This window comes from Corylus avellana, chromosome 3 (genome assembly GCF_965113065.1).
Source record: "Corylus avellana chromosome 3, dhCorAvel1.hap1.2, whole genome shotgun sequence".
NCBI classification, from domain to species: Eukaryota; Viridiplantae; Streptophyta; class Magnoliopsida; order Fagales; family Betulaceae; genus Corylus; species Corylus avellana.
Window position 1 is genome coordinate 35514396 of NC_142492.1, and position 23673 is coordinate 35538068.

At 36.3% G+C, this 23673-nt stretch overlaps 3 protein-coding genes, 1 non-coding gene and 1 pseudogene across 7 annotated transcripts; 4 read left to right on the forward strand and 1 right to left on the reverse strand.

Annotated features, from left to right (window-relative positions):
- The first annotated feature begins 471 nt into the window (after positions 1 to 471).
- Positions 472 to 3675, forward strand: LOC132175193 (putative aspartyl aminopeptidase). 2 transcript variants are annotated; one of them, XM_059587059.2, is made up of 11 exons: positions 472 to 620; positions 874 to 1009; positions 1192 to 1270; positions 1357 to 1559; positions 1687 to 1759; positions 1838 to 1960; positions 2048 to 2203; positions 2352 to 2525; positions 2815 to 2889; positions 2984 to 3124; positions 3278 to 3675. In XM_059587059.2, exons 1-11 carry the CDS (start codon positions 527 to 529, stop codon positions 3530 to 3532), a joined length of 1509 nt encoding a protein of 502 aa, XP_059443042.2. In that variant the 5' UTR covers positions 472 to 526; the 3' UTR covers positions 3533 to 3675. The 2 variants fall into 2 exon arrangements, with proteins under 2 accessions (XP_059443042.2, XP_059443044.2); XM_059587061.2 differs by having other exon boundaries at positions 1690 to 1759.
- Positions 3676 to 4957: 1282 nt separating this feature from the next.
- LOC132175619 (putative aspartyl aminopeptidase) lies at positions 4958 to 9990 on the forward strand. Of its 2 annotated transcripts, none has more exons than XM_059587619.2 (11): positions 4958 to 5136; positions 5318 to 5453; positions 6042 to 6120; positions 6245 to 6447; positions 6603 to 6669; positions 7140 to 7262; positions 7458 to 7613; positions 8345 to 8518; positions 8638 to 8712; positions 8797 to 8937; positions 9501 to 9990. In XM_059587619.2, the coding sequence occupies exons 1-11, from the start codon at positions 5058 to 5060 to the stop codon at positions 9720 to 9722; spliced, it is 1455 nt and encodes a 484-aa protein (XP_059443602.1). In that variant the 5' UTR covers positions 4958 to 5057; the 3' UTR covers positions 9723 to 9990. The 2 variants fall into 2 exon arrangements, with proteins under 2 accessions (XP_059443602.1, XP_088370639.1); XM_088514513.1 differs by having other exon boundaries at positions 7473 to 7613.
- Positions 9991 to 11210: 1220 nt separating this feature from the next.
- LOC132173495 (putative aspartyl aminopeptidase) lies at positions 11211 to 15681 on the forward strand (annotated as a pseudogene). The gene is made up of 12 exons (XR_015911700.1): positions 11211 to 11303; positions 11469 to 11602; positions 11880 to 11958; positions 12085 to 12290; positions 12435 to 12504; positions 12972 to 13014; positions 13141 to 13224; positions 13383 to 13540; positions 14423 to 14596; positions 14739 to 14813; positions 14898 to 15038; positions 15322 to 15681. The product of XR_015911700.1 is annotated as a putative aspartyl aminopeptidase (transcript).
- A 1678-nt stretch (positions 15682 to 17359) lies between these two features.
- On the forward strand, positions 17360 to 17476 carry LOC132176750 (U5 spliceosomal RNA). The gene has a single exon (XR_009439603.1). It is a non-coding gene; the product is annotated as a U5 spliceosomal RNA (small nuclear RNA).
- Positions 17477 to 19611: 2135 nt separating this feature from the next.
- Positions 19612 to 23432, reverse strand: ADK1 (adenylate kinase 1). Its single transcript, XM_059586594.2, has 6 exons — positions 23122 to 23432; positions 21496 to 21641; positions 21194 to 21313; positions 20907 to 21074; positions 20516 to 20605; positions 19612 to 19947 (listed from the first exon to the last, which is right to left on the reverse strand). The coding sequence occupies exons 1-6, from the start codon at positions 23237 to 23239 to the stop codon at positions 19846 to 19848; spliced, it is 744 nt and encodes a 247-aa protein (XP_059442577.1). The 5' UTR covers positions 23240 to 23432; the 3' UTR covers positions 19612 to 19845.
- Positions 23433 to 23673: the final 241 nt, after the last annotated feature.

Genomic DNA, 23673 nt, shown 5'->3' on the forward strand with positions numbered 1-23673 from the left:
ATAGACTTTCTCAACCCCCAAGCAACTTATATTTATATATGGTATCTTTTATGTGAACAAAATCATTTAAAAATGGAACTGGACATAACTTTTTATCTCACAAAAATCAGCATCTTATCCCAAGAAGGGACTCAATATTCCTAAAAGAGTTGTACCATATATATATACACAAGCAGTCAAGCATGATTACAATTGACAAGCGCCGTGAATTTTTGTATGCAACTGGGGGAAGCTGAAGCTGAACCAGACCAATGGGATCGCGTCAATGGCCGAGTGAGTGAGAACCAGAGAATACACGTACGGTACGCTCACTCACATTGCACCACTCCCTTCATCGTACATCAAACGCATCATCATGGGCATATATTCTTCATAATAAATCCTGTCCTGTCCAAGACTGTCGACTGATTCCTACGCAAGGCATAAAGCGATCGAGCGACACAGAGAGAGTGAGAGTGAGAGTGAGAGTGGGAGAGTTTTTCTCATATATAAGCCAAGCAAGTTGGCAGTGAAGCTCGTGGAAACCATGGCCAAGAAAGAAGCACACAGTGAAGTAAGCTCAGTGGTCTCTGATCTCATCAACTTCTTGAACGTTTCGCCAACTGCTTTCCATGCCGTTGGTAACTATATCTTCCTCTCTCCTTTCTCTACCATTCTCCATTTCCAAATAAACGTGCCATGAAATATATGTATATTATATGTTGTATTTGGCGCATGATATTGTTCATGATTGAATCTTTTATACAATGATACTTATCTCAGCATGTGTTAGACCCATTCACCCTCCTTTAGATCATATGGGGGTGGATTTCAAATGGGGTTCTGTTTTTGTGAGTGATTAAGCTTTTTTTTCTCGACACATTGTTGTTTTAGACGAGGCAAAAAAGTGGTTGAGAAGCGTGGGGTATGAACAAGTCTTGGAGAGAGAGGATTGGAAATTGGAAGTCGGGAAGAGATATTTCTTCACGCGCAATCACTCCACGATTGTCGCTTTTGCAATCGGTAAAAAGTATGAATTTTTGTCTTTGTTCTCATTAAATTCACCATGATTTCATTACTGTAGCTCTGTTTGGTTATTGGGAAAATGTGGGAAAAGAAAAGGAATCGACTTTTTAACACTTTACTGCACTTAGTTACTATTTGATATGAATTTGGTTTCCTTATTGCTGATGTTGTGGAACTTTTGCTGAGGTATGTTGCCGGAAATGGATTCCATATAGTTGGTGCTCATACTGATAGTCCTTGTCTGAAACTGAAGCCCGTTACCAAGGTGGTCTTTTGATTTCATTGCTATCACCTGGATTGAAATATATTACTTGTATTTGGAGGTTATTTAGAACTGGGTGGCTTGTGCAGGTAACTAAAGGTGGGTATTTGGAGGTTGGTGTCCAAACATATGGGGGTGGCTTGTGGCATACTTGGTTTGATCGCGACCTAACGGTTGCGGGAAGGGTGATGATTAGAGAAGAAAAAGATGGTTCTGTTTTGTATTCGCATCGTCTCGTTAGAATCGAGAAGCCGATAATGCGGATCCCGACCCTGGCAATTCACTTAGACAGGTTGTCTTGCTGTTTGAAATGCTCTACCACTTGTTCTGGCTGTTTTCTGGTCATGATATGGATATTTTGAATCTACCTTGTTTTATGTGATTGTTCTCTGTTGAACAATTTGCTATTCTGTGAGCAGCAGCAGCGTTAGTGATGGATTCAAGGTCAACACGCAGGCTCATCTTCTTCCTGTCTTGGCAACATTAGTTAAGGTAATTTTGGAACTATACACATTCATATGTTCTTTTTTTATCAAATTTTGCTTTATATTGTAAACAAACTTTTTGCAGGCAGAGCTCAATAAAGTGGTTTCTGAAGATGGTGCAGTTGAAAGTGGAGTTCAGACTGATGCAAAGAAAACAAATCAAAGAGCTTCCACTCATAACTCAAAGCATCACTCGCTCCTATTACAGGTTAAAATAAAATTTTGAAGCATCTCAAGCTTGATGTTTTTGGGTATGCTTGTTGGTAATTGCTTTATTTTTCTTCTTTTTTTCTAGCTGCTTGCAAGTCAGATTGGCTGTACACCAGATGATATATGTGATTTTGAATTACAAGCATGTGATACTCAACCAAGTATTGTAGCTGGTGCCACAAAGGAATTCATTTTCTCAGGGCGGCTTGACAATCTTTGCATGTCATTTTGCTCTCTGAAGGTGTGGTTTTTTTTTTTTTTTCATTGAAATGCAAATAAAGCTGCATATATAGTCTTTTTTTTCTTTACCTTGCCAATTTATGACTTTTGTGATGTGCTAAATACGTTGTTGTTTGAGTTCCTATGCTACTTTATGGTTTGAATTTCAGGCATTGATAGATGCTACATCTTCTGAAAGCAGTCTTGAGGAAGAGTCTGGTGTTAGAATGGTGGCCTTGTTTGATCATGAGGAGGTTGGGTCTAACTCAGCCCAAGGAGCTGGATCTCCTGCCATGTTAAATGCTTTATCACGAATTACGAGTTCCTTTGGCTCAGATTCTAAGGTAATAACTACTTCCATGCTCATGGGATGATCTTGGGATTTAATTAAACAAAGAAATGTTTACTGTTATCCTCTGACTAGTCCCATGCCTCTAAACTAGATACTGTAGATGCTTATTTAATTTGCTTCATAATTTGTTACCCAAATCCATGCCACCACATTTAGAGGACTTTCTCTTAGGCAAGAGTTGTCAGATGAATGCATAAACATATTCCTTTCTAAACACTCATTTAATGATTATGTTTTAATCTGACAGATATTTGTTTCCATTGCTTTTGATTTCTTTCCAGCTGCTTGAGAAAGCAATCCAGAGGAGTTTCCTCGTATCTGCAGACATGGCACATGCATTACACCCTAATTACATGGTGTGTTGCCTACTGGCTACTGCACTTATTCTTTACCAGTATAAGCAATATTTGGTTTGTTGCACCATGTTGATATAGTGTTCCTCCTCCACAGGACAAACATGAAGATAATCATCAGCCCAAGTTGCATGGAGGGCTTGTCATTAAACACAATGCAAATCAACGCTATGCAACCAATGCAGTCACTTCCTTCATATTCAGAGAGATAGCAACAAACCATAACCTTCCTGTTCAGGTCAGTTTCTCTCTGCATTGGCATATTTTAGCTGTGAAAAATTATTTTGGTAAGATCTTTCAGAGAAGATTAGTGTGACTTGTATGAATTGTGGTGTGAGAATTTTGTGAGGAATAGTAAGTGATAAAGCAGAGGAAATTACATTTGATGCAGGATTTTGTGGTCCGCAATGACATGGGATGTGGTTCAACCATTGGTCCGATTCTTGCAAGTGGTGTGGGGATTCGTACAGTTGATGTTGGCGCACCACAGCTATCAATGCACAGCATACGAGAAATGTGTGCTGCAGATGATGTGAAGCATTCATATGAGCATTTCAAGGCCTATTTCCATGAATTCTCTCATCTTGATCCAAGGATTGCAGTTGATTTTGATGATAAGTCAGAGGTAGATATAAATGTAGAGTAAGAGTTGCTGCTGAGACTTCAACAAATTGCACCGTAGACAAAAGGGTCAAATCATGGTGTGCCATATTGTTCTTGTAATCCATAATATGATGATGTTAATGGAATAATATATTTGGACAAAATGGAGTATTAATGTTGTTACCGTGCCCAATAATGATAAATAATATGGAATTGAAAAAGAGAGTCGAGATACGGATTTACGTGATTCGACATTCGACAAGGTGCCTACGTCCATAGAGAATTCGACTATATTTTATTATTAATGATTCAAGGTTACAACATAATATATATATAAGAAAACCCTAATTGCACAGACGTATTTTGGAAACGTAAACATCGCTTCACTCCATTCATTCCGTCTACTCGGCCAACAACTAGTATTCTAATATTATTCTCTATACCTGAGAGAATTAAGCAAGTCAAGAACTTGATCACAACTTCGACCTGTTTATCTAGCAATTCCTCTAGAACTTTAGTGACCTCTTTCTTAGGGGTCCAAACTTATAGCCACCCCATTCTAAGTTGGTTGGAATGTGGTAGTAGCAGTAATATTGATGTTTCTGTAGTGTTTTGAGAATTCTTATATGTGCAGACACATACATAGACATGTACAAAATCTTGTAGAAATTCTACCAAAAACAAATGAATTGTATAAGGAAGGTCAACAAAGATGAAATATGGATCATTTGACTGGTCCTCAATGGCCCAGATTTAACAAATGGTTGTCTGATGGAAAAGAAGTCATGTACTATTTATAACGATTTAAGAAAATTGTTAAATATATCTGCACTATCACTCGAAAATAGCTATTCAAGTTGCAATTGTACCGAACCTATTTCATTACGCTCAAAATAATGACACGTTTGATATGCACAATATTAGAGGGATTACTAATGCTTTCTTGTTGGAAATAGCACACCAATTAATGTTCACATACATGCCTTCGTTTAAGAAAACAATCATTCTAGTCGTTCTTGTCGGCCGCGAATCATAGGCTACCGCTCATTTGTCTCGGCATTTTGCAATAGCCTATCACTCAAAATGGCACATTTATATTCTCAACATTCTTCTCTAATCTCCATTATCAAATTTTCTACACACCAATTTCTTATGAAATTCTACCTTACAAAATTAATGTTAAAATCTCGACAATTATGTTTAAATTAAATTATGTAGACTTTGTCTATGCAACATTCACTATGTTTATCAATTTGATTATAATTATCAACTCAATAATTATCTATAATATTTATATGTGTGTAGTATTATTAAAGCACCCTGAACTTTTTATGCAATTGTGTGAGACAAAGGGAATACAATATACGCTCGCTCACATTGCATCGCTCCCTTCATGGTACATCCACCGTGATGGGCCAGTCAGGGCCCATGGCCCAAAGTATTTATTCTGCATTCTACATTCCGTGATTGATTCCCAAGCTAAGGCCCAAGAAAGCTAGAGCGAGCGAGCGAGCGAGAGTCAATATCGCTATAAGCAAAGCAAATAGGCAGTGAAGCTCGAGGAAGCCATGGCCGGTGAAGCGAGCTCAGTGGTCTCTGATCTCGTCAATTTCCTGAACGCTTCGCCAACTGCTTTCCATGCCGTCGGTAACTTCTCTCTGTCTCCTTATCTCTTTCCATTTCCGTTTGTTTCCCGAGAAAATCCCCGACATAAAAAAATCGGAATCCCTCCCTCATATATTCATCTCCTCTTACCCTCATTTTCTTGTTGGTGAGTGATTAAGCTTGTTTTTTTTTTTTTTTTTTTCTCAATATGATGCCGTTTTAGATGAGGCAAAGAAGCTTTTGAAAAGGGCGGGGTATGAGCAAGTCTCAGAGAGGGAGGATTGGAGATTGGAGGTCGGGAAGAGATATTTCTTCACGCGGAATCACTCCACGATTGTCGCTTTCGCGATCGGTAAAAAGTATGATTTTCGTTTATTTTTTCAATAAATTAACCGTAATTTCATTGCTGTATTTGTTCTCGTCTGTTTGTTATTGGAATCTAGCCGTTTGGTGCTGAGAAATGTAGGAAAAGAAAAGGATTCGAATTTCGGAAGTTCTTTGTTGTAGCCATTGAGAGCATCTAGTTAACATAGACACACTTCACTGAGCTTAATGCGACTATTCGTCTTAGTGCAGATGGCCTTAGTTGTAGTATTAATTGTTATTGGACTCATTCCACAATTGTCACTTTTGTGATCAGTAAAAAGAATGATTTTATTTGTTTCTTTTTTTCTTTTCTTTTTCATTGAATTCACCATTAATCATTCGTTTGTATTGGAATATAGTTCCATTTGGTTGCTGAGAAAATGTAGGAAAATAAAAGGAATTGAGTTTTGAAAATTTTATGCTTTTAATCCCGGATAGGACCTAGTTAGCATAGAACACACTTTACTGAGCTTAATTCAAATATTCAGCTTAATGCAAATTTGTAGAATTATTTACTATATTATTATTATTCAGTATGGATTTAATCTTGTTATTGCTGATATTGTGAAACTCGTGCTTAGGTATGTTGCTGGAAATGGATTCCATATAGTTGGTGCTCATACTGATAGTCCTTGTCTGAAGCTGAAGCCTGTTTCAAAGGTGGCCTATTGGTTTCATTGCTATAACCTGAATTGGAATATTACTTGTATGAGTTTATATAGAATTGGTGGTTTAAGGGACATTGTTTATGTTTTGTTTTTTGGAAACTGGGTGGGTTGTGCAGGTAACCAAAGTTGGGTATTTGGAGGTTGGAGTCCAAACATATGGGGGTGGCTTGTGGCATACTTGGTTTGATCGTGACCTAACAATTGCGGGTAGGGTGATAATTAGAGAAGAAAAAGATGGTTCTGTTTCGTACTCACATCATCTTGTTAGAGTTGAGGAGCCCATCATGCGGATTCCAACCCTGGCGATTCACTTGGACAGGTTGTCTTGCTGTGTAAAATGCTTTCTCGGCTATTTGGCTGTCGTGTGTTCATGATTTGGATTGGAATACGTATGGATAATTTTGATGTTATCTTGTTTTATGTGATTGTTCCCTCTTTCCTTCTGTTAAACAATTTATTGTGTTCCATGAATAGGGGCGTTGATGGATTCAAGGTCAACACACAGAGTCATCTTCTTCCTGTCTTGGCAACATCAATTAAGGTAATCTTGCAATTACACAAATCTTTATGCTTCTTTGTATTCATGTGCTGGTTTATTTATTTTAATTGATAGTTTGCTATATGTTGCGGTGCCAAGTTATGTTCCTTGTATTGATGGATGTTACTCGAAGAACATGATTATGAGGAAGCGGAATGTTTTCCCTATAGCACGAGAAATCAGTGCCACTAAATTCTATTTAGTGATTTTGAATGACTAAGCCTTACTGGAATTGCAATTCACATGTTGAATTTGACAATGTGATTGCATTAGGTTGAGTTAGTATATTGAGATATTCATTTATTTGTGTAAGAATATCAGTGTAGGATGTTGAGCTATGATTATATGTGTCTATGATCTAATGAAAAGAGGAGTAACTGAATATTTGATGAATATGGCCAGTTTAACATTTGAGTGAATATGCCTTCCTTTTGATCCAATTTTTGCTTTACCCTATGAACTATTTTTTGCAGGCAGAGCTCAATAAAGTGGTTGCTGAAAATGGTCCAGCTGAAAGTGGAGTTCAGACTGATGGAAAGAAAACTAATCAAAGTACTACCACTACTAGTTCAAAGCATCACTCCCTCTTATTACAGGTTAATAAATTCTGAAATCACGGCTCACATCCTTCTTCTATTTCTTTTTCTTTTTTTGTTTTATTGGGGTGGGGGACACAAATGTGTTAAGAGGCATGACCACATGTAGTTGTTACGCTTTTAGGAGTATCTCAGCTTTATATTTTGGGGTATGCTCATTGGTGATTGTATTATTTTTTGTTCCCTTTTTTTTAGCTCATTGCAAGTCAGGTTGGCTGTAAACCAGATGATATATGTGATTTTGAATTACAAGCATGTGATACTCAACCAAGTATTGTGGCTGGTGCGGCAAAGGAATTCATTTTCTCAGGGCGGCTTGATAATCTCTGCATGTCATATTGCTCTTTAAAGGTATGGCTTTTTATATAGGCTCTCTTATTTTGTTGAGATGCAGATAAGAGGTGTATATTGGGTCTTTTTTGCCCTGTCTAGATCTTGACATTGCAATGTGCTACACTTGTTTCTCATGTCAAATTGGGAGAGCCTTTGGAGTTCTGCCTTGCTGATAAAGGCTGATATGCTACAATGCTTTGTTGATTTTTAACATTAATAGAAAAAAATTAAATCAAGTGTATTTGACATAGAGCCTTGATCTTTGATGAGTTGAATTCGAGAAGCTATCAAAATGAAATTGGCGTGACATAGATGCCTTTTCGGAATTCCCAACAATTAGGGAAACTTTAGTTATGTTAAGTATTTGTTTAAGCTCCTCCCCCACACCAAGAAAAAGAAGAAGAAAAAGAAAAAGAAAGAAGTACTTTTTTGAGCTCTAACTCATCCAACAGCCTACTGCATATTTTGGAACTGAAACATATAGCCTATGATCTCCCCCACACCAAGAAAAAGAAAAAGAAAAAGAAAGAAGTACTTTTTTGATCTCTAACTCATCCAACAGCCTACTGCATGTTTTGGAACTGAAACATATAACCTATGATATATTCCACCCACCTCAGTGTATATCACTGTTGTTGCTCTCCCATATTGTTGGTTTTCCTTTTATAGGAGAAAAGATTATTATATGCTTTGTTATCTGAGTTCATAGTGGCTGGTTTGCATATGATGCTTAATGGTTTGAATTTCAGGCATTGATAGATGCTACATCTTCTGAAAGCAGTCTTGAGGATGAGACTGGTGTTAGAATGGTGGCCTTGTTTGATCATGAGGAGGTTGGATCCAACTCAGCCCAAGGTGCTGGGTCTCCTGTCATGCTAAATGCTTTATCACGAATTACAAGTTCGTTTGGTTCAGATTCTAAGGTGATAACTGTTCTGCATCCTTCTGATGATTCTGGGTTCCAATTAATCCTTTTACACTCATTCAGTGATGATTTACTCCGGAAACTTAATTGTTTTAATTGAATTTGATTTAATTCCAGCTGCTTGAGAAAGCGATTCAGAGGAGTTTCCTTGTATCTGCTGATATGGCACATGCATTACACCCTAATTATACGGTGGGTTGCCTACTGTTCTTACAATTTACCAGCATCAGCTATATTTGGTTTGTTGCACTATGTTGATATAGGGTTCCTCCACAGGAAAAACATGAAGATAATCATCAGCCCAAGTTGCATGGAGGGCTTGTCATTAAAAACAATGCAAATCAACGCTATGCAACCAATGCAGTCACTTCCTTCATATTCAGAGAGATAGCAACCAATCATAACCTTCCTATGCAGGTCAGTTTCTCTCTACATTGGCATATTTTAGCTGTGAAAAATTCTAGGGTAAACCATTTTTAAAGTAATAAACTATTGCTGAAATTGAAAATAGGAAAATGCTAGCCATATGTGGGCTTTACGTTGGCTAGCTAACGCGCTGAAGTGGCACTGCCATGCCAGCCATAAAATTTTCCATCAACCCAAAAAAATTTGCCTAGCCTCTCCCATGGGTGGTACATCCCTACCGAATTTTTGGAGGTGGTTGCAACAACCGTGATATCTGGTCTGGTAGTTGGGACTACCAAATCTAGCAGTTACAACTTACGACCACCTTGCTTGGTGGTTGGGGTGGCGCCAATTAGGAAAAGGTGTGTGCCTTTTTTTTTTTTTCGCTGATATGTCGCATCAACACGGTGTAAGGGAGAGTGCGTAAAACGCACGTACGGGTTGCATTCCTCTTAAAAATATATTTCTTTGGGTAAGATCTTTTAGACTAGATCAATGTGAATTTTATAAATTGTGGTGTGAGAATTTTGTAAGGTATAATAAGTGATAAAGCAGAGGAATTACAAATGATGCAGGATTTTGTGGTTCGCAATGACATGGGATGTGGTTCAACCATTGGTCCGATCCTTGCAAGTGGTGTGGGGATACGTACAGTTGATGTTGGCGCACCACAGCTATCAATGCACAGTATACGAGAGATGTGTGCTGTAGATGACGTGAAGCATTCGTATGAGCATTTCAAAGCCTATTATCGTGAATTCTCTCAACTTGACACAAAGATTACGGTTGACATATAGGCCTCTCTTCGTCTTTAGCTGTTCCAAATGCCCATGTAGGTTCTCTCTCTAAACACACCCAAAACATGGCTGTCATGTAATACGTGAAACAATGTTGCATCAACTGGAATGTTGTGGTGGATCTGCCAAATGCTTGACCATTGTATGCTATCAATGATTCTCCATTCCATTAGATGTGTAGCTAGTGGAAGCATTCTCATTATGTTTTTACCTCCGTGACCGTGGTTCACTGGTTCCTGTTAGTGATCTCATCCCCTACTTTTCAGTTTTGAGTGTGTTGCTTCTTATCTTTTGCTTTTTTCCAGTTGTACTATCTGCCAAGAAAAACAAATCTTCATATTCAAAGATTTCTTTCGTGAGAATACCCTATAACTTATTACAACTTGTCTTATTTATGAGTGTACCGTAAGCAAAATGACCAATGTTTCCCAATTAGAAACCACTAAAGACAATGCAACATGCCTATGTGATGAAGTAAAGAATTACCTTGAGAGAGAAAAAATATTTTGTTTTGGTTTACATTGAAAGACGAGAAACAAAATGCAAAAATACTTTTCTTTTGCTCTCTTTTTGTTGTACTATTTGCCAAGAAAAACAAATATTCATATCCAAATATTTTTTTCGTGAGAATACCCGATAACTTATTACAATTTGTCTTATTAGTGAATGTATCATAAGCAAAACGGCGATTGTTTGTCAATTAGAAACCATAAAGACAATGCAACTTGCCTATATGTTGGAGTAAAGAATTACCTTGTAACATTAACGATCTATCAAAAGAAAAAAGAGAAAAATATGTTTTGGTTTACATTGATTATTTGAAAGACAAGAAAGAAAAAGCAAAAATACTTATTATAAGCAAAACGGCAAACATTTGTCAATTAGAAACCACTAAAGTCGATGCAACTTACCTATTGGTTAAAGTAAAGATTAAATATCCATTGAACGAAAAGAAAAAATTGTTTTCGTTTACATTGAAAGACAAGAAAGAAAAAGCAAATATAAAGTAAAAAAAAATATCAATGAAAAGTGAACGAAGAAAAGCATTTAATCTATTAAATTAACATGTATTCAAAATACATGAAATTCTCACATTTCACATGTATTTTAAAAAATGTATGTAATTTTTAAAAATTAATGTGAAGCATTTTGAACATATTTCAAGTAGATTCAATTGAAAAAATAAAAAATAAAAAAATCTTTAACCTAATTTTAACGAAAACATTGTTGTTTGAAAAATGGAACAAGGAATAACTTCTTATATCACCTAGAATCAGCATAATGTTTTTCCTTGACCAATCGGCGATCTAATCCTAGAAGAGAGTCAACAATTATATATACTAGGAGAGACTCGATGTCCCCAAAATAATTGTACCATAATTTATTTATTTTTATTTATTTGTATAGGCTGGATTAGTTTATCTATACAGCCCAGGCCCCAGGCAGTCAAGCTGAACCCAACCAATGGGAAATTTGTTTACATTATCAATGGAAGTGGCCCAACAGGAAGCAGCCCAAGTGGGCCCAGAGATCGGTGAGCTCATCAGCTTCCTGAACTCTTCCCCAACTGCTTTCCATGCCGTTGGTAACTCTCTCTCACTCTCTCTCTCCATTTCCATTTGTTTCGCGGGAAAATCCCCGAGGAAAAAAAAAAAAAAACATTCCTCATATGTATCTCTCTTTTACCGTCCGTTTCTTGCTAGTGTTTGATTAAGCTTGTTTTGTCGATATGTTGCCGTTTTAAAGGTGGCAAAGAAGTTGTTGAAAGGAAAAGGGTATAAGCAAATCTCAGAGAGAGAGGATTGGAATTTGGAGGCGGGGAAGAAATATTTCTTCACTCGTAATTACTCCACGATCGTCGCTTTTGCGATCGGCAAAAAGTATGATTTTATTTTTTGCTGTATTCGTTCTCATCGTTTGTTAGTGGAATTGTAGATCCGTTTGGTTACTGAGAAAATGTAGGAACAGAAAAGGAATCTAATTTTGAAATTTTTATGGTTTCTACCATTGGGAACGTGTAGTTAACAACATAGAACACACTTCACTGAGCTTAATGCATCTATTCGGCTTAGTGAAATTTGGGTTTGTAGCAGGATCGGCTATTATTTGATATGGATATAGTTTCGTTATTTCTGATATTGCGGAACTTGTGCTTAGGTATGTTGCCGGAAATGGATTCATTATAATTGGTGCTCATACCGACAGTCCTTGTCTGAAACTGAAGCCTGTTACGAAGGTGGCCTGTTAGTTTCATTGCTATTACCTGAATTGAAATAGTAGTATGAGTTTACGTAGAATTGATGGTTTAAGGGAAATTGTTTGTTTTTGTTTTTGTTTTTTGGAATATGGGTGGCTTGTGCAGGTAACTAAAGGTGTGTATTTGGAGGCTGGTGTCCAAGCATATGGGGATGGCTTGTGGCATACTTGGTTTGACCGTGACCTAACGGTTGCAGGAAAGGTGATAATCAGAGAGGAAAAAGATGGTTCTGTTTCATATTCGCATTGTCTTGTTAGAATTGAGAGGCCTATCATGCGGATCCCAACCCTGGCGATTCACTTGGACAAGCTGTCCTGCTGTTTGAAATGCTTTTTCACCTATTTAGCTGCTGTGCGATCACAATTTAGATTGAAATATCTAGCGGTAGTGTTGAAGCTGTCCTGTTTTATGTGATTGTTCTCTCTTTCCTTCTGTTGAACAACTTCTGTGAACAGGGGTGTTAATGATGGATTCGAGGTCAACACACAGAATCATCTTCTTCCTATCTTGGCAACATCAATTAAGGTAATCTTGGAATTACATTCATTTTATATGCTTCTTTGTATTCATGTGGCCCTTTTATGTTTTTTTAATTGATAGTTTTGCTATATGTTTGGTGTCAAGTTATGTCTCTTGTATTAATGCTTATTACTCATAGAACTTGATTTTGAGGAAGCGGTGCTTAGCACATGAAGTCAGTGCCATTAAATTATATATAGTGATTTTGAATGATTGCACCTTACTCAAATTGCAATTCATATGTTGAATTTGACAATGTACTCGCATTAGGTTGAGTTGGATGTTGAGATGTTCAATTTTTTTTTTTTTTTAAGAATACCAGTCTAGGATGTTGAGTCATGATTATATGTATCTATGATCTAATGAAAAGAGGAGTAACTGAACATTGGACGAATATGGCTTGTTTAAGGTTTGAGTGAATATTTCTCCTTTTGATCCAATTTTTGCTTTATCCTATGAACTATTTTTTGCAGGCAGAGCTCAATAAAGTGGATGCTAAAAATGGTCCAGTTGAAAGTGGAGTTCAGACTGATAAAATGAAAACTAATCAAAGTACTACCAGTAAAAATGGTCCAGTTGAAAGTGGAGTTCAGACTGATAAAAAGAAAACTAATCAAAGTACTACCACTAAAAATGGTCCAGTTCAAAGTGGAGTTCAGACTGATAAAATGAAAACTAATCAAAGTACTACCACTAATAATTCAAAGCATCACTCTCTCCTATTACAGGTAGGGCAAATTTACTTTTATGGGTAGTGTTCAGATGACATGAATCTGTTAGAGGCATGATCACATGTAGTTGTTACACTTTTAGGAGCTTGATATTTTTGGGTATGCTTGTTGGTGATTGTTTTTTTTTTTTTTTTTTTTTTCTATCTTTTCTCTAACTCATTACAAGTGAGGTTGGCTATAAACCAGATGATATATGTGATTTTGAATTACAAGCATGTGATACTCAAGTAAGTATTGTGGCTGGTGTAACAAAGGAATTCATTTTCTCGGGGCAGCTTGATAATCTCTACATGTCATTTTGCTCTCTAAAGGTATGGCTTTGTATTTAGGCTCTCTTCTTTTGTTGAGATGCAAATAAGAGGTGCATATTTGAGTTTTTTTTACCCTGCCAATTTCTTGACTATGCAATGTGCTAAATATTGTGCTCGACCTGTTTCTCATGTCAAATTGGGGAGCCTTTGAAGTTCTTCACAGCTGATAAAGACTTATATGCTACAATGCCTTGTTGACTTATGACACTAGTAAATTTTATATATCTAATATATTTGATATGAATGTAATGTTTTTGTATATTGATTGTCTTCTTCTCATCATATATGAGATTACCTTGATCTTCGTCTTTTGTGATGTCAGTGGGTTGGTCTAGTTATCAAATACATTTCATGGTCCTAGATACACATTGAGTCTGAGCTTTTGGTCCAGTGGCCAAGTAGTTTATATTTTGTTGCATTTTAGTCTCCCAATTATGTGGCTTGGCGTTTGCTCTTCTTAACTCCTAGTTCTTGTCTTATCCCAAAGGGTGCAAAGAATGAAGTCAATTATTGGTATTGTCTGCTTCTTTTTATCTTGTGATAAGTGCTACTGGGTAAGTCTAAAGCACTTGTTTGGTATTATGTCTAATCACATTGGTATCATCATCTGCGATTTCAATGTGAGGCTTGGCCATTTTGTCAGAAACCAGTGCTTTGCTTCCCTTAGCTCTAACTCACCCAAACAACCTACTGCGTGTTTTGGAACTGAAACATATAAACCTATGATATATTTCATCTACCTCAGTGTATATCACTGTTGTTGCTCTCCCATATTGTTGATTTTCCTTTTTGTATAGGGGAAAAGATTACTATATTATATGCTTTGTTATTTGAGGTCATAGCAACCGGTTTGCACATGATGCTTAATGATTTCAATTTCAGGCATTGGTAGATGCTACATCTTCTGAAAGCAGTCTTGAGAATGAGACTAGTGTTAGAATGGTGGCCTTGTTTGATCATGAGGAGGTTGGATCCGACTCAGCCCAAGGTGCTGGGTCTCCTGCCATGCTAAATGCTTTATCACGAATTACAAGTTTGTTTGGTTCTGATTCTAAGGTGATAACTGCTCCACATCCTTCTGATGATTCTGGGTTCCAAGTAAAAAAAAAGATGTTCATTGTTATCCTCTTACACATATTTGGTGATTTGTTTTACTTCGGTGACTCATGTGTTTTCATTAAATTTGATTTAATTCCAGTTGCTTGGGAAAGCGATTCAGAGGAGCTTCCTTGTATGTGCCGACATGGCACATGCATTACACCCTAATTATATGGTGCGTTGCCTACTGTTCTTACAATTTACCAGCATCGGCTATGTTTAGTTTCTTGCACTATGTTGATATAGGGTTCTTCCACAGGACAAACATGAAGATAATCATCAGCCCAAGTTGCATGGAGGGCTTGTCATTAAAAACAATGCAAATCAACGCTATGCTAGCAATGCAATCACTTCCTTCATATTCAGAGAGATAGCAACAAAGCATAACCTTCCTATTCAGGTCAGTGTCTCCCTGCATGTGTATAACACAATTTCTATGAGATGGAATTATTTTTCAAATTGAAAATATAACAGGAACCTGATCTTTTCAATAACATTTTTGTAAGATGTTTCAAAGAAGATAAGAAAATGCAACATATAAATTGTACAAATTGTCCATAGCACAACAACCCCCACCTTTTGCAGCCATCTTTATTTTTTATGGTAATTTAGAAGGTGACTTGCTGTGTGAGAATTAGTGTGGTATAGTATGATTAAAGCAGAGGAAATTACAAATGATGCAGGATTTTGTGGTCCACAATGACATGGCATGTGGTTCAACCATTGGTCCGATCCTTGCAAGTGATGTGGGGATTCGTACAGTTGATGTTGGCGCGCCATAGCTATCAATGCACAGTATTCGAGAGATGTGTGCTGTAGATGACGTGAAGCATTCATATGAACATTTCAAGGCCTATTTCCAAGAATTCTCTCAACTCGATGCAAAGATTACAGTTGACATATAGGTCTCTATTCATGATCTTTAGCAGTTACAATGCCCATGTAGGTTGTCTCTCCAAACACATCTAAAACTTGGGGTGTGATGTAATACGTGAAACAATGTTGCATCAACTGGAATATTATGTTGTAGTGGATCTACCAAATACTTGATGGGTTTTAAATAAAATTAAATGAAACCTAAAATGTTGAGTTCCAAATGCTACTTGTTTGTGTTTCACATTCAGTAATTGTGTTTTGCTACACGTACTCTTGTCCAGCTTCAACCAAAGCATCAGATTTCTGTAGCACTACAAAGTTCCAAAGGAAATCTTTCAACTTGCCATCTCTTAAGGTTTAAACTTCCCCATATTTGCTTGTAAGAACACTTCTGGAATTGGTGTCCTATTGTTACCCCATATCGTAACAATATCGCTTTCGAACATAAGAAGATGAATAGTCATGTTAATCAAACAAAGTCGAGTATAGCACTTCAAGTCGGTTAAATGGAAATGATTTAAAACAAGATTTTTATCTCACAAGTACTTTACAATGGTAATGAGGCACTTTCAACTAACTATTGGATTAGTTTTTATTAAAAAAAAAAAAAGAAAATGCAGTTTACCCCCCTAAAGTTTCAGGAGTTTTTCAATTTTAACCCCAAAGTTCAAAAATTGGCAATCTACCTCCCTGAAGTTTCAAAAATTGGCAATTTAAACCTTCCGACGGAAATTTTTTTAAAAAAAGCCTAAGGGCAATGATGTAATTTCATAGATTTCCGTCCATTTTGACGGAAAAATTAAACGGAAGGTTTAAATTGCCAATTTTTGAAACTTCAGGGGATAGATTGCCAATTTTTGAACTTTGGGGTTAAAATTGAAAAACCCATGAAATTTCAGGGGGTAAACTGCATTTTTTCCAAAAAAAAAAAAAAAAATCAATGGTTGGTTAGAACTGTCATATCAGCATTGTGGAAGACTTGTAGAACAAAAATGTAGTATGTAACATTTCCCTTTAATGATATACAAAAGAAATAGATACAGTATAATTTTGAGGAATGTTAAGCAGGTTCATAAACTTGATTGCAGCTTCAACTTTTCAATCAAGCAATTGTAGGTGAATAGTTTGGCTTGCCTCTGGTTAAAGAATCATTGGAGATCCTCTTATCAAAAAATAAATGGTAGTTATGGCCTTCAGTTAAAAAATAACTGGAGTTCTCCCCTGATGATCCCATTTCCATTGTTTAATTTTTTTTCTTTTTCACAAGAGATTTAAGTGTTTTTTCACTGGGAACAAACCAAACTCATTGGGAAACTTTCAAAGTTAACTCTTTCTAAGATGTTCACACTTTTAGCCCCATCCCATGCTGGGTGGGAATGTGGGAATAGTGGTAATGTTGGTGATTACGAAGTGTTTTGAGAATTATTATGAGGAATACTACATGTATTTTCAAGTGCATAGTCCCTAATATGATCATAAATATTACCATTAATATATATCATATACAGATTAATTAATTCAAAATTCAATGACAATTTTTATTAACATGTCAATCAGTATGCACTTTGGAGTAAGAGTAACTGTAGTAGATATTGTACCAAAAACACTTTGAGCTGAAAGTGTGTACATGCAAGGAAGGATGAAATATTGAGCAACACATTGTTGGACTGAAGTCCACTGGGCTGGATAGAAGGGAGGCCTTCGTTTCGTGCATGCGCACACTGCAAGCTGTCCGCATAGTAGTAATTCTGACTCGGCATTTTCGTCCCACATTGAAGAGATGTGAAAGAGTAGCGTAAGATGGAAACTATAAAAACACCCAAGCGCTGAACAATTAAATCACGCAGCCACGCGGTGAGCACAAAGCGAACTATTCTTTCGCCTTTTACTAAAGAATACCGTGTGCGCGCCGCAAATAGTGGCATACGCCTATTTTTGGAGGGGTTTCTTCTGTGAAGCCCCTAAAAACTAAGTCTAAAACTTTACTAGCCTTACAAATAGTGAATGGTTTATTCTGAAGAGTAGACCCCCCAGAATTTTAAATATTGAAATAATTCTACAGGGCACTTTTTTCTTTTATATAAGTTGCTGTGAGAAATTTATTTCATAACATGTTGGGTCACTTATATATCTGCAATGGTCCCTAATCAGGGTTTTTCTTAGTTTAGTGAGGATTAAGGTTTATCTATGAATGAACTTTTAATTATATGCTCCATTTCAAAGACTCTGGTTCAATTTTCATAAGGAGTTGTTAGAGATGGTAGCTTTATATTCTCAGCATTTACTAAAAAATTGATTTTCACTAACGTGAGCAAGGGAGAATCCATGGCAGTTCTTACAAGGATTGATCTTGCTATCTTACAAGACTGCAACAATTTGTTGATTGAGGGTGATTCTTTGGTTTTCATCTTAGCCATTAACAATCAGAATCTCTTCACTGAATGGACCATTGCTCCAATCATTACCGACATTCAGTTGAAACTTCAGCATTTTCAAGTTTGGAATGCTACAAAAGTTTCTAGAAGTGCAAACTTTCGTGCGCACCACCTCGCCAAGTGGGCCGCTACCAACCTTGTGTTTGGTAGCATTCCCAATTCCTCTTCCATTAGAATTAATAGTGGAAAGGATCCCCCTTTGTAAACCTTCTCTTTTGTTTGTATTTGCTCAAAAAAAATAAAATAAAATAAAATAACAAAGAAGTAACCATGGTTAAATGAGCAGTCCTAGTATATAGTAATCTTATTCTTAGTTGGCATAAGTGAAAGATTTAGCCATTCGCTTAGGGACACTTCCAAACCATGTAAGTTCTTGTCATATTGTTTTAAATGCGTTTCTCTCACACCTTGGGTTTGAATTTTTAAGGCCATTGGAAACTGTATATATAGTTCATATTTTGAGAAGAAAAATGAACTGTCTTTCATTGTGAAACGGTAACAAATTGTAATAAATAAAAATTTGATTGATGAAACTTTTTCTCTTTCCCTTTTGTTTTCTCTTTTCAAAACAAAAAATTTTAACAAACAACCTAAAACACTTCTTCTACTTTCATATTTTTATGTGACGTCAAAACATTTTTTTAAATTAAAAAAAAAAAAAAAAAACACCCTCTAACTGAATGAATTGGTTTATTTTTCAATTTTTCAAGAGGTTGGTCAAAAAGATTTTCATAATCTTAAAGATTCAAAGTAAAAATGAAGTTTCACTGAAATGCGACAAAAGTAAATTGTATTGTAATGCTCCAATGTTGGGAAGTGCAACAGGTTGGTTGGTATGGGGATTGGGGTGGGAGATCGACACTCTTTACTTCTTAGATTCTCAATTTTGACAATTAAGTCCCAAGTGTTTTCCTTGATTTCACTCTATCAACTTACGGGTTTTGTTAAATTATAAATATAATTTGTAATTTTAAGCTATGTCGTATGACACTAATGTCAATCGAGAGCTACATGGTATTAATTAATTGGGATTACATAGCACACTCAACACTAAGTTGACACGACTAATTTAAAATTAGAAGAAAATCTAAAAATCTAATAGGGACTAAATTTAATTTTTCCTTGATAGTTTGATACTTACCTACTGGGTGCCCACATCAAATTAAAATAATAATAATAATAATAATTTTAAGTGGCTGCTGGATTGGCTAAAACACCTCCTGATTTGGCCATTGGCAATGGTGGTCATTAAGAAACAAAGATTTTTTTGGGATATTGGAAGCCCTTTGAGAGGGCGGTCAGCTAAAAACAACCTTAAGGAGGGGAGACATTTGTTTTAGGAATTTCTCACCATATATATATTGTTTTTTCTGGTGATTATTCCTTTTTATAAAATAACTGTAGAAGAGAATCTAGAAAATCAATCTGTACCACGATCACTCAACACAAGACTCTAGAAAACAATTTGCATCAATTTATGTAATGGGCTGCAATTTCATCTACAAAATGAAAGTAACAAAAAAACTAACACCATAGCACATACTCTTTTTTCTTTTTTCTTTTTTCCCCCCTACAAGCAAGCTGTTATTAGTATATTTCCAGGTAAAGATCAAGATCATATATAGAATATAAAACATCAAGAGAAGGACAAGATTGTCAACAGAGTAGAAAATGTGTCATCAGCGTGCACTTTCACGCTTTTTATATTATGGTGTATAGGTAACTCAATTAAACCTCGAAAAGTTTGACAGCAGCCGTCATATGCAGTTTGCAAAATCAAGAAGTGGTGCAATTTGTCAGAAAATTCAACAGTATATCAGAATGCAAATGGATAATAAACAGTAGGCTTTCTGAGGAAAGCAATCAATTTATAAGTGAAGTGGAGGGAAGCAGCTTTTACGAAGAGAGCACCTTCTGAACCTCAATTGTGACTTCTTTGGGAGGTTTTTCCGCATGAAGATTGGCAACCATGCCCTTCTTGGAATAATAATCAATAACCTGCATTCCAAATGTGAACAAATCCATTACATATCCTAGTATAACCATTTCAAGAGTTGGATGAATGGTGCAAGAAGATAGTTCAGTAAGAGTTATTTGCCGTAAAAGAACTAAAGCTTATCAACTCATTAATTTTTATTATATCAAGGACAAACATCAAGTTTTTGTCTTGGTTCATTTGATTATCAAAGAAGACTTATTGCAGTTCTCAACGGAAAAATGACAGTAAAAGGGAACCGACAAAACCGTCAAAATGATATAACTTCATCAATGCTCACCCCACCCCTCTCCCCAATCGCACAGAAAAAAAAAAAAAAAAAACAAAAACAAAAACAAAATGCACAAGCAAATCAGGTAACTATAATATATTTACCATGATGGAACAATATACAATTAAAAAAAAAAAAATAGGGTCAAACTTCATTGTGAGTATTGTCAAATGATTAGTTTTAAAAGGACTGCAGATCACTGAAATTAACACAAAATAGTAAAATCTCATATTTCCATTCATCTGAACCTAAGCAATCAAATTCAAGGAACTGTAGGAAGGGCATATAGAAAAGTATACCGGTTCAGTTTGCCTGTGAAATGCCTCCAGTCTTGACTTAAGGACAACTGCAGTATCATCCTTGCGCTGAATCAAAGGTTCCCCAGTAACCTTGGACAAACCAAAACAAGGAGAGTACACTATTTATGAAGAAAAATTCAAATATTGGATTAATATCTAGTAACAGAGCTCATAAGAAGGATCATCATGGTGAGCATATTAAAATCAACATGGCCTTCTAAACCAGATTAACGCACTGATGATTAATAAATAGAGGCTTTTACAGCCTCAAGTGTTTTTAGCACTAATTTTTTTTATGCACGTGTCTTGTGAGAACTCCTTCAATGTTGATAAGATTCCTAGTGGCAATAACATTTTTAAACCAAAAGAATTGAAAAGGAAATAGCCTTACATCATCAACGCCTGGAACTTTGGGAGGTGCAAATTTGGTGTGATAGGTTCTACCACTGGATGGGTGTAACCAGCGACCAGTAATTCTCTCCTCCAAGATCGCATCATCAATTGCAAAGTTGAGCACCTTATCAACTTTGACTCCCTTCTTTTCCAGCATCTCATCAAGCTATATAAAGAAGGAAAACAAAGGCATTGTTAAAGTGCAAGTATACACAAACACATATGAACGGGAAAAAAAATCAAGGAGTGGCAAAATTAATCAATATCCAGGTGACAATGTGACACCTTCTGTGCTTGGACCACAGTCCTTGGAAATCCATCAAGAATGAAACCTTTCTGACATGAAGGCTTCTTAAGAGCTTCATCTATAATGCCAACAACCAAGTCATCAGAAACAAGTTCTCCCTGCAAAACAGTTGCATAACACCTTATCAGCAATAATCTACAATACAAACTATTAGAGATGCTATTCAACTCAACCAAGCCATAACACACAACTTATTGGGATCAGCTGCAGAGATCCTTTTAGTAAGAAGCACACAGAACAAATCGAACAGAAAAACAATATATTAAAAAAGAGATTCTACCTTATCCATAGCCTCTTTAGCCTTAACCCCAAGAGGGGTTTTAGCAGCAACAGCAGCTCTTAACATATCGCCAGTAGCCAAGTGACACAAGCAGTACTCATCCTTAACTATAGGTGATTGGGTACCCTTTCCTGATCCTGGAGGGCCTGTATCATACAATTTTTTATGATTGTGAATATAAAACGTGTCTTTCAAATTAAACATTCACAACAGGGCTGTCAAAAATCAAGCAACAATGATGAACAAATGTTCAAAGCCTTGAAAAAAACATACACTTCTTTTTTTTTGATAAGGAAATAATATAAAAAACGTAAGGTGCCCCTAAGTATACAAACAGTATACTTGAAAAAAACCTACACAGTATGACATCTTTATAGTTCTAAGATCCACCAGCTAGAATAGACTGAAACTCAATTTTTTTCTTTTCCTTCTATTTTGGTTTCTCTTTTTTCAACCAGGGCATGGGCGGGGAGGGTAAAAGGTGGGACATCAATAGGAAATATAACCACCTACAAGAGGCTAAAAGTGCAGATTTGACATCTAGCAATTACTTGGACATACCTGGCTGGAGCACCATAGTATTTTACTTAAATCCTAACAGTGGAAAAGACTAATACGTCTAAGGTTTCTTTCTAGCACATATTTTTTATTTTCCCTAAGAACAGACATGGATGACTGACAGAGTTGGCTTCTAAAATATCAATAGGATGAAACTAAACATCCATTTCCCAGAAAAACTCAAGATAAGAAAGGGACAATATAGAAGTTTTTAATTTTGCTTTAATTGCATGACATCAAAGATTCTGATAGGAGCCCAAGAATATCCAAGCAAAACCTTTTTATCACTAACGGAACCAAAAAAGGGAAAAAATCGATTAAAAAAGATAAAACAAACCCAAAAGAAGAAATTTAGCAGATGCCTGTAGCCCAAACACTATTGTGGATAACATGCTGCTGTTCTTAATATTTGATAAGCTAGTCCCAGAAGGGTTGTCAATTGCAACCCACAAATTTATTCCCTGACCTGCACCACCATTTGTACTTGCAAAAGAGTTTAATACTAAATCTGCAAGTGTTTTGTATGCTTCTAGCTTGCCAAAAAAAGAAAGTAACATCTAATAGACTACGGAAAGTAGAATTACAGTGAAATGTCGGTAGAAACAAAATCACCACCCCAGCGGGAAGAACAATATAAACAAACAGAGTAGCATAGATTCCAGATCCAAAACAACGGCATTTATCTTAACCTTAACTGTTTTATTCCAGCTTTATTCATTTATTTATTGGTTGTTTTCTACATCTCTAAAACCCTGATATTCAATTTTTTCCATCCGCTTTCTCTTCCTACATTTTCCCAGCAACCAAACAAAGCATAGGAATACAAAAAAGGAGCACCCGTAGCATAAAGAAAAAAAAAAAAAAAAAGACACCTGCCCGAACAAAAAAGCCTAAGAAACGCAGTAAAATCCCTAAAAGCATCCAACTTTGTCACCACAAACACATTATATTCTCGGATCTGAAAGGATTTCAACGTCAAGAACCAAAATTTGACAGCAGAAAAAAAAATGGCATTTAAATAACGTAAACCCATATGAATGTCTCTACGAACGCGCATGTCTAGCATACCAACGAGAATGAGGCGCTTGTCGGGTTTGGAGGAGCACTTCATGCGACGAAGGAGCTCCGTCATGAGATCGACGGAGGGAACATCTTCCAAGTTCGCTGCCGCAGAACCGGTCGCCATTACGGTCAGGGTTAGGGTTTTTCTCTCTCTAGGTTTTTGGTCAGAGCAGAGACCTAACAGAGTGAGAGAGAGAGAGACAGACAGACAGATTTTTATGAGTAAGACAGAAGAGAACCTTGGTTTGGATTTCGGAAATTCGGACCTTCCTAAGCTTCAAACAAGCAGCGGTCTTGCCTGGTTTTGTGTTCGAAATGACCGTTGTACCCACCCTTAAATGTGCATTGAAAGGAAACTGCTCCCCAAACTCCCAACTTTTACTGTCACGCATTGTATTTGGATCTAAAATTGCAGATATTAATCTGTAAGAACATTTACATCGCATTCTTTCAGAATTTATTTTATATTAATCTGATAGAACATTTATATCGAATTCTTTTATATTTTTTTATTTTTTTTTTTCAAATTTTGAAGAATAATCTCAATTTTTCTATTTT

Coding starts and splice junctions, on each gene's coding strand:
- LOC132175193 (XM_059587059.2), top strand. CDS start 527: ATGGCCAAGAAAGAAGCACACAGTGAAGTAAGCTCAGTGGTCTCTGAT. Junction 1,271..1,356: donor AACTGAAGCCCGTTACCAAG/GTGGTCTTTTGA, acceptor TGGCTTGTGCAG/GTAACTAAAGGTGGGTATTT. Junction 3,125..3,277: donor ACCATAACCTTCCTGTTCAG/GTCAGTTTCTCT, acceptor CATTTGATGCAG/GATTTTGTGGTCCGCAATGA.
- ADK1 (XM_059586594.2), bottom strand. CDS start 23,239: ATGGCGACCGGTTCTGCGGCAGCGAACTTGGAAGATGTTCCCTCCGTC. Junction 21,075..21,193: donor CTGTGGTCCAAGCACAGAAG/GTGTCACATTGT, acceptor TTCTTTATATAG/CTTGATGAGATGCTGGAAAA. Junction 20,606..20,906: donor AAGTTCCAGGCGTTGATGAT/GTAAGGCTATTT, acceptor GGTTTGTCCAAG/GTTACTGGGGAACCTTTGAT.
- LOC132175619 (XM_059587619.2), top strand. CDS start 5,058: ATGGCCGGTGAAGCGAGCTCAGTGGTCTCTGATCTCGTCAATTTCCTG. Junction 5,137..5,317: donor AACTGCTTTCCATGCCGTCG/GTAACTTCTCTC, acceptor ATGCCGTTTTAG/ATGAGGCAAAGAAGCTTTTG. Junction 8,938..9,500: donor ATCATAACCTTCCTATGCAG/GTCAGTTTCTCT, acceptor CAAATGATGCAG/GATTTTGTGGTTCGCAATGA.